The sequence below is a fragment of the Caretta caretta genome, chromosome 10, assembly GCF_965140235.1.
Source record: "Caretta caretta isolate rCarCar2 chromosome 10, rCarCar1.hap1, whole genome shotgun sequence".
NCBI classification, from domain to species: domain Eukaryota; kingdom Metazoa; phylum Chordata; order Testudines; family Cheloniidae; genus Caretta; species Caretta caretta.
The window spans coordinates 119,945-137,071 of NC_134215.1; the positions used below are offsets into that span (position 1 = coordinate 119,945).

A 17,127-nucleotide genomic window follows, 5' to 3' on the forward strand; every position below is an offset into this window, starting at 1 on the left:
CAGGTGCTGGGGAGGGGCATCAGTGCCGGTCCATCGACAGCACCATTGGAGCATTCTGAACCGATGCTGCAGGGCTCGGGGCACAGTCAGACCTCGAGTGCTCTGGTGTCAGAGTTAGAGCTGCCTCCATTAGGAGCACTTTGAGATGGGTGTCTCGTTCCTTCTTAGTCCGAGGTTTGAAGGACATGCAGATGCGTCTCTTTTCACTTATATGTGACTCACCCAGACACCTTAGACAACTGTTATGTGGATCGCTGATGGGCATAGTTTTTTTGCAGCGATTACAAGGCTGAAAGCCTGGGGACCGGCGCCATCCCTAGGCTGAGTCCCATTCATGACTAACCAAATAAAACGCACTAACACACTAAGGGATAACTATTAACTATTTTACAGGAAAAGTTCATAACACTGAATGAAGCGAAAAGCTAGCTGATGCTTTCTCCACTTGCTTTGAGGTCAAGAAAGTAAGGCCAAGATGTGCAAAAGGCCTTTGCAGGTTCTAATAGGCATCCATTAATTGGAAGAGCGATCCTTGTGGGTACCAAGGAGCTTAGGATGTTAACTATTTTATGCACTTTCTCTTGGATTACTGTCACTTATCTCAATTTCCACTACCCTGAAGAACAGCTCCTGGAACGTCCGGAAATTGGTCATGGCCCATGTCAGGGTTGGAGCAACTGCCTCAGAGGGGGATGATGACGACTCTTTAGAAGGGAGCAACTCTGATTCTGGGTAAAAAGCTCCAGCTATGGATGCCAACAGTGCCTTTAACCTCTTCCCTTAAGTGTTGTGATGGGGCTCTGCTCCGATAGCATAAGAAGGACCTCAGTAGGAGAAATATGGCCATAGTGGCATGTTGTATTGGCAAGGTTGTGGGTGGCCCATCCATTACCATTCATGCACCAGAGCCTGGTGGGAGGTGGTGCTGGAGAACTCTTTAAGATACCACTCCTCTCTTTCTCTCTCTCTGGAGAGGGCTCTGTGCTTGAAGCAAGGAAGAAGAAATAGCCCAGGAGGGGACAAGTATTTCCCAGAAACAGCACTGTTGGGTGCGGTTTCAATGAGGCTACCAGGGCTGGTGCTGGGAGGAAGGATGAAAGCAGATCTTCAAACACATATCTCAGCACCAAGGAGAAGAGGGTCAGTCAACAGGTGCTAGGATAGGTAACAAGACAGCTATTAGTGTTGACTTTGGTACTGATGTTTTTTCTCAGGCTCTCTTCCCTGTCAGTGTCATGCCTCTGCCCATTCAAGTCAAGGAGGGTTTTGAGGACTTTACCCCAGATTTTTTTTTTTCATTATTTGTATAATCATAGCACCTAGAAGCCCCAATCACATGCTAGGGGCTGTGCGAACATAGACCAAAGGATAAACAATAAGAGGGAACTAAGCAAGGGTCAATGTATTGTGACTTTTGGGGCCACAAATACGAGGGCATAAAAAATTCTAAGCTCATGCCCATGAGACACATGCATACCTACAGTGGAATCCACACTGACACAAAGAATTTTTGTTTTCTTCTCTTTTCTTCTTCCGTGGGTCTCTTTTCTTCTTCCGTGGGTCTATTCAATTTTCCCCTATCAACTGCAATGAAACCTTCCTACTACCGTGACTATACCACAGAGGTTTACTACAAATGATTGTGGCATCACAGAAATCATCATTTTGACTTGATTGCAGGATCAAGAAATATGCTGAATAGTGAAAAGGATTGTTTAAACCCAAATCTTACACCTTGGGGTTAAGAAGCATGGCAAAGAGAATTACAAATCCTATGAAAATGTAATCTGATCCATGTCCAAATATTACAGAAGACATTATGACGTTAACTTCTCTTTCATATTAGTGTTCTAAAAGATGCTAGTAGGTGACTAATGTAACTGTACAAATGATATTCCTAGCAAATTGTTTTGTTTTAAATATATATCCACTAACTCAACTACTGCATGAACGACTCTCCAGATTCCATACAGCTCTGGATAAAATATATCTATTTTTAAGACGACATGTGAAGTTACAGTGCTCTGAAGACAGGTCACAGACAGTCTTCAGAAATAAAATTGCTAGTATTAGTTAGCACATTAAAAAAGGCAACTTAAAGAAGTTGCAAGATTTCTGCAACAGTTTTAACAGATCAGAAAACTGATTAGATTTATTATATGATATGCCCTTATGATAAATGAAATATTTGTCTATTTCCATTATTAAGATAAACCATGTTCAATTTAACACATTAAACAGTGGGGGAAGATAACCTCAGTTCTTACCTCAGGATGGAACTGCTGTTCAGTACGAGAATGGCAATACTGACAGTTATCCCCATTTTCACACTTGGAAGGTTCACCCCACTCATCTGCATGTTTTACACTGGGGCATGGAGTAGACCTGGAAAAAGTGAAATCCAAAAATGCATTTGTACTAATTCCCCAGCAGCAAACTCAAATATTTTCCCATTAAGTCCAAAGTAGCACCTCAGCTGTTGAAGCCCACTGTTTCCATTTCTGCAACAACAGCTTATCGCCAGAGCCAGGCTTTGGGGCCTCTGAAGCCTACAGATGTGGGCCAGCAATATTTTGGGAGCTCTTTGGGCAAATGCTCTTTTGGTAAAAGGATGCTTACTCCTGGGGGAATTCTGCCCCCCTTGCCCAGATACCTGCACCCTCTCTTCCCCACAGGCCAGCTGCAGGGCCCCCCCTTGCCCAGATACCCATACCCCCCCACAAGCCCAGCCGTGCCCCCAGCCCAAACACCTACCCCCTACCCTCAAAGCCCAGAGATCCAGCAGGAGAAACAGCCTGATGCTCAGTCCCAGGCTTGCACAGAGTTTCCTGCGCACCACCCTCTCCTTCCCTCAGGGCATGCAGGGAACTGCAGCTGTCAGGAACCCTCTAGCTCTCTCCCCCTCCCCACCAACAGTGTCTTTTATGAGCGACCTGGGCTTTGCCGGGTCCAGCAGCCCCTAGCGGCAGCCAGCAGCACTGCAGCCCATTTCTGTGCAGGTAAGGAAATTATGTGCAAAAAACATTAATTTCTGCAAAATTCCACATTGCGCAATAACGCAGAATTCCCCCAGAAGTAATGCATAAACCACAGCTAAATTCAATTTCTCTTGTGTTTTGTGATGGTTACTTACAATCATGAGATTGTTAGGCCAATCTCATCAATACTGCACGACTGAACTGAGGATACAGAAACTGAAAAACTACATTTCTCAGGCCACCAATTCATACTAAAAGTCAAATGTCAGTATGTTTTTTAGCAAAGTTTGGTTATGAAAGTATTGCCTGGGGAAAGGAATTTGTAGCAGGAGGAATCAGCTAAATCCAGAAGTTATCAAGGGTCCTTTTGTCTATTAACAGCAGCTGAAGGAGGAACAATTGAGATTTTGAGTTGGTGCCAGGAGATGCAGAAACGGTTTCACCTCCTCCCAGGGAAGACTGATGTTTTAGTCATATTTTAATTACTTTCCTATTCAGGGCTGTCCAATCATTCTGAAGTTTGTTTCCTATAGTTTTATGGGGCTTGTCACAAAAATCTAATACTGTTAAACTAGGTATACCCAGTTGCACTGTTAGTGTAATCCAAAGAAATAAGCCCCCAATAACTGTTCTATTGATTCATGGGGGGGCGTAGACCCATAGTTAGGAAAGCATGTTCTTAGTATTTATTTATGCACCTGTATTTGAATCTTCTGGGATTCCGTCTTCTATCTCGGCTGTTGTGATAATGGGGGCATGCATAACCCTGGCGGCAGAGTCTCGGGGGTTTGGTGCACTGTTCTGTCTTGTAGCCAGCTAATACAAAATTAGTATCTGTAAACAGATTAAGAAATTTAAAATATGTTAACACTTTAACTTTGCATTTAGAACACCTTTAACGAATCCAGGTACCAAGAAAATCCTTGAAAGCAATAAAATTTTGCTTTTCTTTTATATAAAAATCCTGGTTTGTACACATCATTAACACTAAGATTTTGTCACGGTTATTTTTAGTAAAAGTCACAGACAGGTCATGCACAATTCACAAACAAAAATTCACAGAACCCGTGACCTGTCCCTGGCTTTACTAAAAATAACTGGAAGTGAGGCTAAGTAGGAGGGAGGAATGGAGTCTCATGCGGTGGGGGGGGCGACAGGCCAACACCCCCACCACGGAGGGGGGGCACAGTCCTGGCTCCAGTGGCCGCAGCAGGGGGTGCAGTGCCCTCCTCCCATCCAGAGCTGGCCGCAGCTGAGGGACAGGGGTGTGTGGCCCTGGCTGCAGCCCCCACCACAGCCCTGGGAAGCCATGAGGGGGGCACCTAGCCCCCGCTGCAGGGTCCTGCTGACAGCTGAAGCAGAAGATGTCATGGAGGTCGGGTAAAGTCACGGAATCCATGACTGCTGTGACATCTGTGACTAAATCAGAGCCTTATACATCACCATTCACAAACGATTAGGATGAGACGTGGATTTTATTGTCATTAGGTAGTCTGACTAAAGCTTTATCATTTTTATATTACATAAAAATTTTGCCATCACACTAAGCACAAATAAAATACTAGCAGAATCCCAACATCACACAAATGTCCAGAAGCTCTCAATATAAGTATTTTTTATTTTTCCCCCAGTACTCTTCATATAGTCTCATACTTATAAATCTTAAAAGCAAAATAAAAATAAGCTCTTCATTATTAAAAATTTGAAAGTATATTATTCATTTTAGTAAGACATATAACTAGGACCTTATGCAACGTTCCCTTCTGGATTTCCTTCAGTATGACTTTAGCATTCTTTACTTCACCACACCTGCTCTTACTAACGTTCTCCAATAAGATGGTCTTGACAAGGTCTCAGGGCCGTTCCTCTATCCTTGTCCTTAATCTTCTCCCCGCCTTTGATACTTCAGATCATTCCAACTTCTCTGATTATACTTCCTCCCTTGGTTTCCATGGCCCTGTATTCACTTGGTATCTTTCCAATTGTTTCTTCAATATTTCCTTTGACAGTTCCTCTTACTCTCCCACTTTGCTAGCATCTCTAAGGGCTCTGTCCTTGATCCCTTTCTCATCTCTCTCTCAACAATCTCATCCCGCATGGTTCAAATATCTTCTATGTTTACTTCTTTACTTCACCACTTAACTTGCCTTCTTACATACAGTCACATCGTCAACTGTCTTCTAGTATATACTGGATACCTTTCCGTTCAGTGGTACTGAAACACTTAACAGTGGGCGTGCTGAAAGCCAGCCCTGTTACCCATGTCGTGTCCCATCCCCCCCTTCCTCACCCCCCGCTGGGGCTGGGAGTAGGGCCGTGTCTCCGGGGGGAACCCGGACGGGGTCAGAGACTGGGGAAAAAAAAAATGCATCTGATGAAGTGAGCTGTAGCTCACGAAAGCGTATACTCAAATAAATTTGTTAGTCTCTAAGGTGCCACAAGTCCTCCTGTTCTTTTTAGGTCAACATCTGTTTGTCTCTTAGAGTGTCTCCTATTCCCTCCTAGGAATGGTAAGGTTAACATCATTGGCAAAGCCTTTCATCTCACACTTTCATACTTCCCCCCGCCCCGATATGGAATGGCTTCTCTATCCCAATGCATCTGGCAACTTCCCTGTTATCATTCATATCCCTTTCAAAATCCCACTTCTTCCATTAGGCCAACAAATGCAAAGCTATACCAATAAAATTCAATCATGACCTTAATATAAAAAGTATTTTCCCACAGTAATTTTCCACTCAAGAGTGATTATTTTTAAAAATTAAAGAAAAAAAAGGTTCAGTTATTTTCAGATGCAAAGAGTGGGGGAGCAGTACACTTCTGCCGTTACAAAAACCAGTTGCAATAGCTCTACTATTCTCAGTGGCTGGTGGCAGAAATATAAAATCTGGTAGACGCATTTTTGTCTTTTTTGCTCTTCATACAAGAAACCACAAAGACAGAGGTGGGCCCCAAATAACCATGTTTACTAAATACACATAAACATGCCAACCTATCTACATACATACATGTTGCTCTGACTAGTTTCTGGCAGCTTCTAAAACACAGAACATAGTGAGCACCATAAAGGACACAAACTATATAAAGGGACACTACTCTATTCCTGTACCCTAAAACATAATCCCTAGGACAGCGATGTGCCTTTTGGTCATCTGGTTATAGTCCATTTAGATCTGGATAAATTTTTGGACACGTGTCCATTGGCTTTTGTTACATAACAATGTGAAGGTTTTTGTTACATTTGTTAGACTAATGATCTCCCAATATCTATTAGATTTAGACTGTAAACACCCACGTAGCATGGAGAAGGAAGCTACCTGACTTTAATTTAGAAAGTACAAGAGCTGGACCAGGATGAGGGTGGGAGGAGGTAATTACTCACTTTTACCATTAAGAAAACAAGGAAGTTCAATCCGAAATAACTGACATGGAACATTACATTTGAGAACTGAAATTTATTAAGAGTCAGGGTATTCAAAGTTACAGCTCCACAGCAACTTATGTACATGCAGAATTCTGAATGATTTTAAAATACTGCTAAGGCAAATGCTTCATATGTACTAAAAGGTCAAAGTTATGGTTACTGTGGAAATTCTCCTGTATTAGCTTACTTGTACTGAATACTAGAATCTTTAATTTAAAAAAGGAAAATGATGACTTCTTAGTTATGCTGCCAAGCAAACGTAGTATCAAACCCAATTTGTCACAACTTCCTCCCCTCCCCGCCACCAAGATTCTTCTCCACGAAGCTATCTGAAAAACAAAGCTGAAAATCCACTTTGCAGTAGATGCATCCTCTTTGGAACACAGAAGCATAGGAATTACAACAATGGATCATAAAGCCATAGTCTCCTCCAGGGAGACCCTGCAGACAGCTTTCTGCTCGCTGCTGCTTCCCCTGGAGACCACCTCTAGTTTCCGGATTCCCACCTGCCCTTTACCTGACTGTCTCTCTCACTCTGTCCATCTAGGGCCAAGCACCTCTCTGAACCTTTAATTGTTTTTAACACCTCTTGGAACTATGGGGAAACACCAGAGCATTTAGACGAAAAACAACACTATATGTTTTGCCAATATTTTAAAAGGATAAACAAAATGACCCAGATAACTACAGACCACTTGGTCTGTCATCAATCCTGGGTAAATTCATGGAAAGACTGAATTGGGATGCAATCAGTGAAGAATTAAATGATGGCATCATAATGAATATCTATCACCATTGTTTTATGAAAAATAGGTGATCTCAAACAAGTTTCATATCACTTTCTGATGAGATCACATCTCTGATGAATAATATACTTAATAATATAATTGACATAATATACTTAGACTTCCATAAGACATTTGACATGGCCCAGCATGCCAATCTGATTAAAAAAAATCAGCACTATACCAAGATCAATGTAACCCATATTAAATGGATTAAAAACTGGGTTAACTGATGGATCTCAAAATGTAATTGTAAATGGGGAATTATCATCCCATGGGGATGTATCTAGTGGAGTTATACAGAAAACGGTTTTGGACCAATGCTATTCAGCATCTTTATTAATGATAGGAACAAAATATAAAATTTTACTGGTAAAATTTGAAGATGACACAAAGATTGGTATAGGATGGTTTCAGAACAGAAGGGGTAAGGTTAGTTTAGCCATGTGCTTTGCAGCTTCTGCAAAATGTAGGTGGTTAACAAATGTAATAAGAGCTTGAAAATAATAGGTAAAAAAGTTAGAAGGAATGTAGCATCTAGCAAGACAAGTGTTGGGAGGATGCTGAGTTTGGAAAGTGGCTAATGAGCTAAAAGAAAATTATTAGAAAAGAAGCCTCTAAAATTATAGGAGATGGTAACAAATCGGTTCCACCGACCAAAAAAGCAGTGTTTTGTGATAAACTGATAGCTACCTTTAACATACCCGTGTTATCTTAGAATATGGACATGTGTAACAAGATAAAACGTCAGGTACAACCAGCTTTAAGATTTATAAATTTAAAATAATCTGAAAGAAAGAGGTCCAACTGCCATATTTGGTTCTACCCAAGGCCAGGAAGAGGGTCATAACATAAGAATGTGACCAAAGGTCCATCCAGCTCAGCATCCTGTCCTCCGACAGTGGTCAATGCCAGGTGCCCCAGAGGGAATGAACAGAACAGATAATCGTCAAGTGATCCATCCCCTGGCGCCCATTCCCAGCTTCCGGCAAACAGAGGCTAGAGACACCATCCTGGCTAAAAGCCACTGATGGACCTATCTTCCATGAATTTATCTAGTACTTTCTTGAACCCTGTTAGAGTGTTGGCCTTCACAACATCCTCTGGCAAAGAGTTCCACAGGATGACTGTGCGTCGTGTGAAGAAATACTTCCTTTTGTTTGTTTTAAACCTGCTGCCTATTAATTTTATTTGATGACCCCTAGTTCTTGTGTTATGAAAAGGAGTAAATAACACTGCCTTATTTACTTTTTCCACACCAGTCATGATTCTACCCAGCCCCAAAGTGGTAAAACCTGGTTTTCAGATAGGATGACGACATCAATTATTTGTTGCTTTGTATAAAAGAACCAGGCTTGCTCAGGGTATTTATCAGATCCCACCTGATCATGCTGCAGCAAGCAGTATGAAAGGGTTATCTCTTTTCCTGAGTACTCCGATCAAATGCTTATGAATGTGTGCTATTGTATGAATGTAGGAATTGCTTATTGCTTAAGCAACTGTATAAATACCATTTGGCCTTTACAATTAATAAAGGAATTTATGTTTGAGCTGATGTCATAGTGATATCTTTTATACTAATTCTATAACAGTAATTCCAACAATTGGTGAAATGGTAAATGATGGTAGGGACTAGTCAGTTATACAGAATTATATGGATTATGTAGTAATGCAGACTCCTTTGAAAAAACATGCATTAAATACAGCCGAATGCAAGTCATACATCTAAGAATAAAAAAATGTAGGTCACACAAGAAGCAGGACTGTATCCTGGAATGCAGCGAGGCTGAAAAAGACTTACAGGCCATGGTAGATTTCCAACTGAACATAAGTAAGGCTGCGAGTCTTTCACAGCGGTCACGGAAGTCATGGATTCCGTGACTTTCCGGGACCTTCGTAATTTCCACAGCTGTAGCAGCTGACCCCAGGGCTGCCCGAGTAGCTGGGGCAGCCCTGGGGCCAACCGCACCAGCTGCTACTCTGGCGGCCCCAAGCAACTGGGCCTGGGCGCTGCCCCAGATCAGAGGTCCAGGGGCAGCAGTGGAGCCCCAGGCCACCCCCAGCCCAGAGAAGAAGCAGTGTTCGCTGGAGCAGCCCTCCCTGCCCCCAGCACCTAAGATTTAGTTAGGGGTATTTTTAGTAAAAGTCACAGACAAGTCACTAGCCATGATTTTTTGGTTATTGCCAGTGACCTGTCCGTGACTTTTATTAAAAACAGCCGTGACTAAATCATAGCCTTAAACATGAGCTCTCAGTGTGATGCTGTAACTAAGAAGTTAAACATGGTCCTTGAATGTATAATCAGGGGAATATCAAATTAGGAATATTAATCAATCATGCTTAACCTTTTAGTTACCATGGTGAGACAATTACTGGAATTATATTCAATTCTGGCATCCTCACTTCAAAAAGCATGTGGAACAATGGGGAAGGGCTCAGAACGGAGTTATGAGAATAATTCAAGATCTGAAAAATTCTGCTTTTCAGTGAAAAATGAAAGACACAATCTAATTAGTTTATCCAAGAGAAAGATAAGAGGTACCTACATGGGGAAGAATTTTTTCATAGATTTTCAGTTTTTAAGGCCAGATGGGACCATCATTTAGCTTGACCTCTGTACAATACAGGCCATGGAATTATAACTAATTACCCATGTACGGAGCCCTGGTGTTGAATTAAAGCATATCTTCCAGAAAAGCATCCGGTTTTGATTTGATGACATCAAGAGATGGAGAATCTACACTTCCTTTTGGTAGTTTGTTTGAATGGTTAAATCACCCTCACTGTTAAAATATTGTGCTCAACTTTTAGTCTGAATTTGTCTGGCTTTAACTTCCAGCCTTCTTGTTATACATTTATCCTCTAGGTTAAAGAGACTGTTAGTAGCTGATATTTTCTCCATTGAAGGAAATTATACAATGTAGTCAGGTCACCTCTTAATCTTTTCGCTACGCTAAACAAATCGAGCTTCTTCAGTATCTCACTTAGGCATTTTTCCAATCACTGAATCTTTTTTGTGGCTATTCTCTGCACTTTCTACAATTTTTCAATACCTTTTCAGAATGTGGAAACCAGAACATGACACAGTATTCCAATACCTGTCTCACTAATGCTGTACGAAGAGGTAAAAATCACCTCCCTACTCCTACTTCCCTCTTTATTATATACCCAAACATTAGCCCTTTTATTCACAGCATCATACTGGGAGCTCAGGTTCAACTGTTTGTCCACTCAGACCCCTAAATCCTTTTTAGAATCCTGCTTTCCAGGATACAATACCCTATTCTGTAGGTATGGCATGCATTCCTTGTTCCTAAATTGTGACTCTTGGGTTCCTGTTATCGTGATCTGCTGATTTTAAAATGTTTTTCCCTAGTAGAGGCTGTGGAAAGTAGTTCATCATCCTCATGTGGTATCATACCTCATTTCAGCTCTTTCCAAATACACAACAAAAATATTTAGACACTTCTGGCTAATCTGCAACATTATTAACAATTCTCCTATTTCCATCTAGTAATGGGCTTATATCACTGTTAAGATTCCTTTTGTTCATATTATATTTGTGTTCTTACTGTCCTTAGCTCTGCTAGCCATGGTTTTTCCCCTGTAGCTTTCAGTTTCCTTTATAAATTTTCTGCACTTCATAACTAGTATTTATGAATATACATTTTTGACAGTAGACAGCTCTTTAATATACTATTAAAAGGCAAAACATGATCCAGCTAATGGAAGCTGAAGCTAACCAAATTCGAACTAGAAATAATGCTCAATTTTTTTAAGTGAGTGTAATTAAGCATTGCAACAACTTATCAATGAATGTGATAGATTCTCCATCACTTGAAGACTTTAAATCAAGACTAGATAGCTTTCTAAGGGCAGGTCTTTGCTACCCGCTGGATCAGCGGGTAGTGATCCATCTATCAGGGATCGATTTATCACGTCTTGTCGACTCCGGAACTCCAGCTCGTGAGAGGCGGAAGCGGAGCTGATGGGGGAGCAGCAGCAGTCGACTTGCCACCGTCCTCACGGCCAGGTAAATCGACCTAAGATACGCCAATTTCAGCTACGCCATTTGCGTAGCTGAAGTTGCCTATCTTAGGTCGACTCCCCAGTGAGACCAGGGCTAAGAGATATCTATAGTTCAGCTAGATATTACAGGCTTGATGCAGAAATTACTAGGTGAAGTTCTTTGGCCTGTATTATTCAGTGATCAGGCTAGACAATCAATGGTACCTTCCGGTCTTAAAATCTGTTAATCTAGTCCAGTATTCTCTCTCCGACAGTGGCTGACACTGGATGCTTCACAGGAAGGTGAAGGAACCCCTGCAGCAGACAGGGTGTGGGATAATCTGTCCCATTAGGTTTCATCAAAACTCTAAGAGTTAGAGATTAGTTTAGTTTAAACCCTGAAGCATGAGGTTTAATATCCCTTTGAAACACTGTGCTACCAACAACTAACAACAACTCTGGATATTCTTGTTAATCATATAAATGTACAGGCCCCACAATTCTCTGCAGTCAAGACCGATCCAAAGAAGTCATTTAGCCTCTAAGCAACATCCTTATCTTCCTTAATTGCTCCTTTTAGCCCCTGGTGATCCAGGAGACTAATTATTTTGCAGGTTCATGCGTCTGCTATACTTAAAATAATCCCTTGTTTGTTCTCGATACTTACCTATTTGTTCTTCAAAATCCATTTTAGCCCTTCTAATTTCCTCTTATATTATCCCTTACTGTAATTTATACTCCTGTTTACTGATTTCACTAGGATTAGGTTTTTAAATTTTGAAGTATTATGTTTGGCTTCTCGAACCTTGCCACTCTGCTACAGTGGTTTACACCTTGTCTTCCTGGCTGCCCTTTTGTCCAATGGGCATGCCTTCTGAGACTATTATTATTTTGTTTTAAGTAGCAACCATGCCATTTTGCTTTACGTTTGACTTTAGGGCCTTTTTGACTAACCACCTCATTGTATTGAGATCTCCCTTTCCAAAGTTTAATGTCACTAAGTCACTTTTTGGTACATTACTCCCTACAGAAATCTTGAAAATTATGTTGTGGTTAACATTACTTTAGTAGGATTGTTATTTTTTGAATCAACTCCTGAATGTTACTTATTTGAAAATAGCCACTCCTCTTGCATGCTCTGACACAATCTGTTCCAAAAACAATCAGAGTACTGAGAATTTTTTTCTCTCCGTTTTGTCCCGTTTTGCCATTTCATCTGTTTATATGCAGGTAGTTCAAGTCTATTCTATTCTAACCTGTTATTTGGCCCCAATGCTATAGTATCTGAGCACTTCACAGTCAATGTATTCATCATCACAACACGCCTAAGGGGAGTTCTGTTATCTTCATTTTACAGATGGGGAACTGAGATACAGAGAGACTAAGCGACTTGCCAAAGGTGTCTCTGGGAGTCTGTGGGTGGAGCAGGGAACAGAATCCAGGTCTAGAAAATCCCATGATAGCAACCTAATCCCTGGATCTCCTTCTTCTCTCTCCACTTATTTTGTTAGATTTTGCTGCCTGGGATCTCTCTGAACATAGTGTGCTCAATTTCCTTTTCTTGATACAGACGCTTATAGTAAAGCTCTACTAATATAGTTACTTTCTTATAACTTGGGATTCATATTTCTTATAGATTCAACTGTGTGGTCCTCTCCACTCAGAATCTTGTTCTTGCCCAATTTTATAGAATTCTTTAGATACTCACTACTCCCCTCACCTGTCTTTCCTGTATAATTGTCTTCCCCTTGCATACCGTAAATAATACAAATCTACCTAAAACAAAGAAATAAAAAAATTTTACTCTTGAAGACCAGAGGTACTGCATCAGTTTGTGTTCCATCTGTTACAAAGTAGCATTTAGGTACAACCACTAATGTTCTGCTGATTTTAAAAATTCATGGCTATGTAATAAATGACACCAAATACCGAAAATCACAACCAGACTAAAAGCTTAAAGAAAACTAGAGCAATTGGGCTTATTTTAAGTGACCTGTCAAATTAATAAATTTACAGTAATATTAGATTTTAAAGAACTCACTCAAAGCCTAAAACAGGTAACATTTCTTTGTTTTCTGGTTCTTGTTAATCAAGTTAAGCAAAAGAAATATCCTTTAAAAGTTGACTAAAAACAACAATCAAAAAAAGATTCAAGTGACATCAGTATCATTTGGCACAAGATAGTTTTCTTACTGACTTTAAATCAGGAAAATATGTATCAATTCCCTCAAAATAGCCACATTTGTACTGAGTGAATGAAAAAAGGTTTGGTACAAAAGAAATACTTTCAATAGACAGGAATTTCCAGTATGCTATTTGAATATAAATGGGCTTGACTGCATGATTTTTTTTCCAAACACCCATACTATTGTGTGTGTGTGTGTACACACTGTGACAGGGTCGGGCCAGATGGCTACAGGAGAGTGATAGAAGGCAGATATATTAGCCCCAGGTTAAGTAGGTCCCTTTTCCCTGGGTAAGGTAATAGGGAAGGTTCCAGAACAATCAGGAACTTTCTGGAAACAATTAAGGCAGACAGGCTGATTAGAATACCTGCAGCCAATCAAGAAGCTGCCAGAATCAATTAAGGCAGGCTAATCAGGGCATCTGGGTTTAAAAAGGAACTCTCTTCAGTTTGTGGTGTGTGCGAGGAGCTGAGAGTGAGAAGGTGTCCTACTGGAAGACTGAGAAGTACAAGCATTATCAGACATCAGGAGGAAGGTCTGTGGTAAGAATAAAGAAGGTGTTGGGAGGAGGCCATGGGGAAGTAGCCCAAGGAGTTGCAGCTGTCACACAGCTGTTACAGGAGCCACTGTAGACAGCTGCAATCCACAGGGACCTGGGCTGGCACCCGGAGTAGAGGGGGGGACCGGGTTCCCCCCATCCCTCCAACTCCCTACTTTTTACCGGAGGATTTGAACGGGACTGCAGGTTCCACCAGTGGGGAAGGTCTCTGGCCTGTTCACCGATCCACTATGTGGATCGGCAGAGACTGCGGGGATTGTTCTCCTCCCTTTCCCCATGCTAGCCAGTAATGAGGTTAACTTAGTGAACGGCAGATCTGAGCCACGAAAGTGGCCAAACTGAGGGCTGCCGTGAACCTCTGAAGCAAGAAAATCCGCCAATAAGCGCAGGACCCACCAAGGCAGAGGAGGAACTCTGTTACAACACACACAATCACTCCTTTATTCAACATAACTATTGAAGCCTCTCCAATAAAAGTCAAAATAGGTCTAGACAGATATAGAAACAGTGATGAGAAGACAAAATATAGAACATTACCCAGCCATCTCGGATCCTCACTAAGAATTTTTTCAATCATTGCTTGGCTAGCTAGAATTCCTGGCTGTAGGTCAGGGATGTTTTCTCCACCTCCTAGCTGCCCATTCTGTAAGGCTTCCTGTGCCTGAAGTTCCCTGAAATGGAGAACAGAAGATAATTTTACCATACTGTGTATCTTCATTAAATGTCCCGATTGTGGATGAAATCCTGGCTTTATGGAAGTTAATAGGAGTTTTGCCACTGACTTTGTTAGCCCGGGTTTTATGCCATGCCTCACAAAGCCTTATTTGAAAAACTCAAATTGTCTTGCCTTGGCATTGTTACATGGATTGATACTGGTGAAAGTATCACAACAAAGGATAATTATATATGTTAACAAAGGGATAGGCACAAGGCAGAAAGCGGTAATAACTGGTGTGAGGTACAGTTGCATTTAACATCTTAAACTGATAAAGAGGACTGCCAAGAACACACTAAAGAAATGTACAAATGACATTATATTGGACAATGTTGCATGTATCCAAGAAAGAGCAATAATGCAAGAGGAACTAAGCAGGTTAAAATATGGCAGAAATACAAATACAGCATAAATAAGATTATTTTAGACAAAAATGAGCTAATACAATGTGGCAAAACAAAGATTTTCAATGGCAGAAATTTGGAAAGCTACAGTGATAATGAATGGCAAGGCTGATACAACTTTCTGATGGGATATTGCAACCATGCTTTGTGGCCCTTATATCGACACATCATATCTTGGACAGGAAAAAATATAATCCCTTTCTCTACCATTTCTATGACACCCTACCTATTACTATTTGTACTCTGGTAGTGAATGGGGCACCCAATCATGGGTCAGGGTCCCAACTGTACAAGAACAAAAAAAGCCCTGTTCTAAAGTGCTTACAGACTTAAAATTTTTATTTCTGGGCACCTCACCAAAAAGAATTATGTTTATTGTTCTCTACAATATATTTGGAAGGAATTCCTCGGTGGGAGCAATAAAAATTACTAAACCAGAAGGAGCAGCACATAAAATGTAAACACAGATGCTGTGTGACTGAATGCCTATTTAAAAGGGCATTTAACAACAGTTTTCACATACTGGATTTGAAGGGTATACACAACAAGGAAGGAAGAAAAGTTACTCACCTGTAACTAGAACAGGAGTACTTGTGGCACCTTAGAGACTAACAAATTTATTTGAGCATAAGCTTTCATGGGCTACAGCCCACTTCATCGGATGCACAGAATGGAACATATAGTCAGAAGATATATAATATATATATATATATATATATACACACACATACAGAGAACATGAAAAGGTGGAAATAGCCATACCAACTGTAAGAGGCTAATTAATTAAGATGAGCTATTATCAGCAGGAGAAAAATACTTTTGTAGTGATAATCAAGATGGCCCATTTAGACAGTTGACAAGAAGGTGTGAGGATACTTAACATGGGGAAATAAAGATTCAATAGGTCTAATGACCCAGCCACTCACAGTCTCTGTTCAAACCCAAGTTAATGGTATCTAGTTTGCATATTATCAGTAAGCATCTCCACTCTCATGGAAGGTGCAGTCACATTCCATCAAGCCCAGACCACTGTAGAAACTGCTACCGTTAAGGCACAGCACATATTTCTTCTAGAGCAATGGAATATCCCAGGCAGGGTCATATCTGGAGGAAATGTCATCCCACATATTCTCTGTTCTCCCCATGTGAATCTTAAGAGACTCCAGCTACAAGTAACTAACTATTTTCTACTTCAAGTATCATCGTTATAGATCACAGAAATGTAGAACTGGAAGGGACCTCAATAGGTCATCTAGTCCAGTCCCCTGCACTGAGGCAGGGCTAAATTTATCTAGGCCAGCCCTGACAGGTGTTTGCCTAATCTGTTCTTTAAAACCTCCAATAATGGAGATTCCACAACCTCCCTAGGTAATTTGTTCCAGTGCTTAACTACCTTTATAGTTAGGAAGTTTTTCACAATGTCTAACCCAAATCTCCCTTGCTGCAATTTAAGCCCATTACTTCTTGTCCTCAGTGACTAAGGAGAACAATTTATCACTGTTCTCTTTGTAACAACCTTTTATGTACTTGAAGACTTACGTCCTTCCTAAAACTTCTCTTCTCCAGACTAAATAAACCCAATTTTTTCAATCTTACCTCATATATCACATTTTCTAGGCCTTTAATTGTTTTTGTTGCTCTCCTCTGGACCTTCTCCAATTTGTCCACATCTTTTCTGATGTGCTGCCCAGAACTGGACACAGTACTCCAGATGAGGCCTTATTAATGCTGAATAGAGTAGAAGAATTACTTCTCATGTTTTGCTTACAACACATCTGCTAATTCACCCAAGAACAATTTATTAGCAAGTTTGAGACATTCATCTTGGTTGAGAGCAACAACAAACCTCTGGAGAGGTAGAAATGACTCACTGCATAGATTGTGAACTGAACATTAGATATTGAGGCAAGGTCAAGAGATAATGCTGCATAAAGGTAGGAACTGGCAGCTCTATATATTTCTATATTTTCCAAAGCAATGCCTTCAAGGCCATCTTGGAGCTAATAAATGCACTCTGACATCTTCAGGGACTGGATCTCATGGCACGTTTCTATAGAGGTTTGATCTG

The 17,127-nt window shown here is 40.8% G+C and overlaps 1 protein-coding gene across 3 annotated transcripts in view; it reads right to left on the reverse strand.

The window, feature by feature from the left end:
- Nucleotides 1–17,127, reverse strand: part of UNKL (unk like zinc finger) — a 150,218-nt gene that overhangs the window by 100,394 nt on the left and 32,697 nt on the right. For 2 of the 3 annotated variants that reach the window (XM_075133340.1, XM_048867910.2), the window contains exons 4-6: nt 14,478–14,611; nt 3,677–3,812; nt 2,268–2,385 (exon numbers count right to left, since the gene is read on the reverse strand). In XM_075133340.1, coding sequence (XP_074989441.1) covers nt 2,268–2,385; nt 3,677–3,812; nt 14,478–14,611 — 388 coding nt within the window. Of the gene's footprint in view, nt 1–2,267; nt 2,386–3,676; nt 3,813–14,477; nt 14,612–17,127 lie in introns of those variants that run through there. The other variant, XM_048867915.2, reaches the window with a different exon arrangement.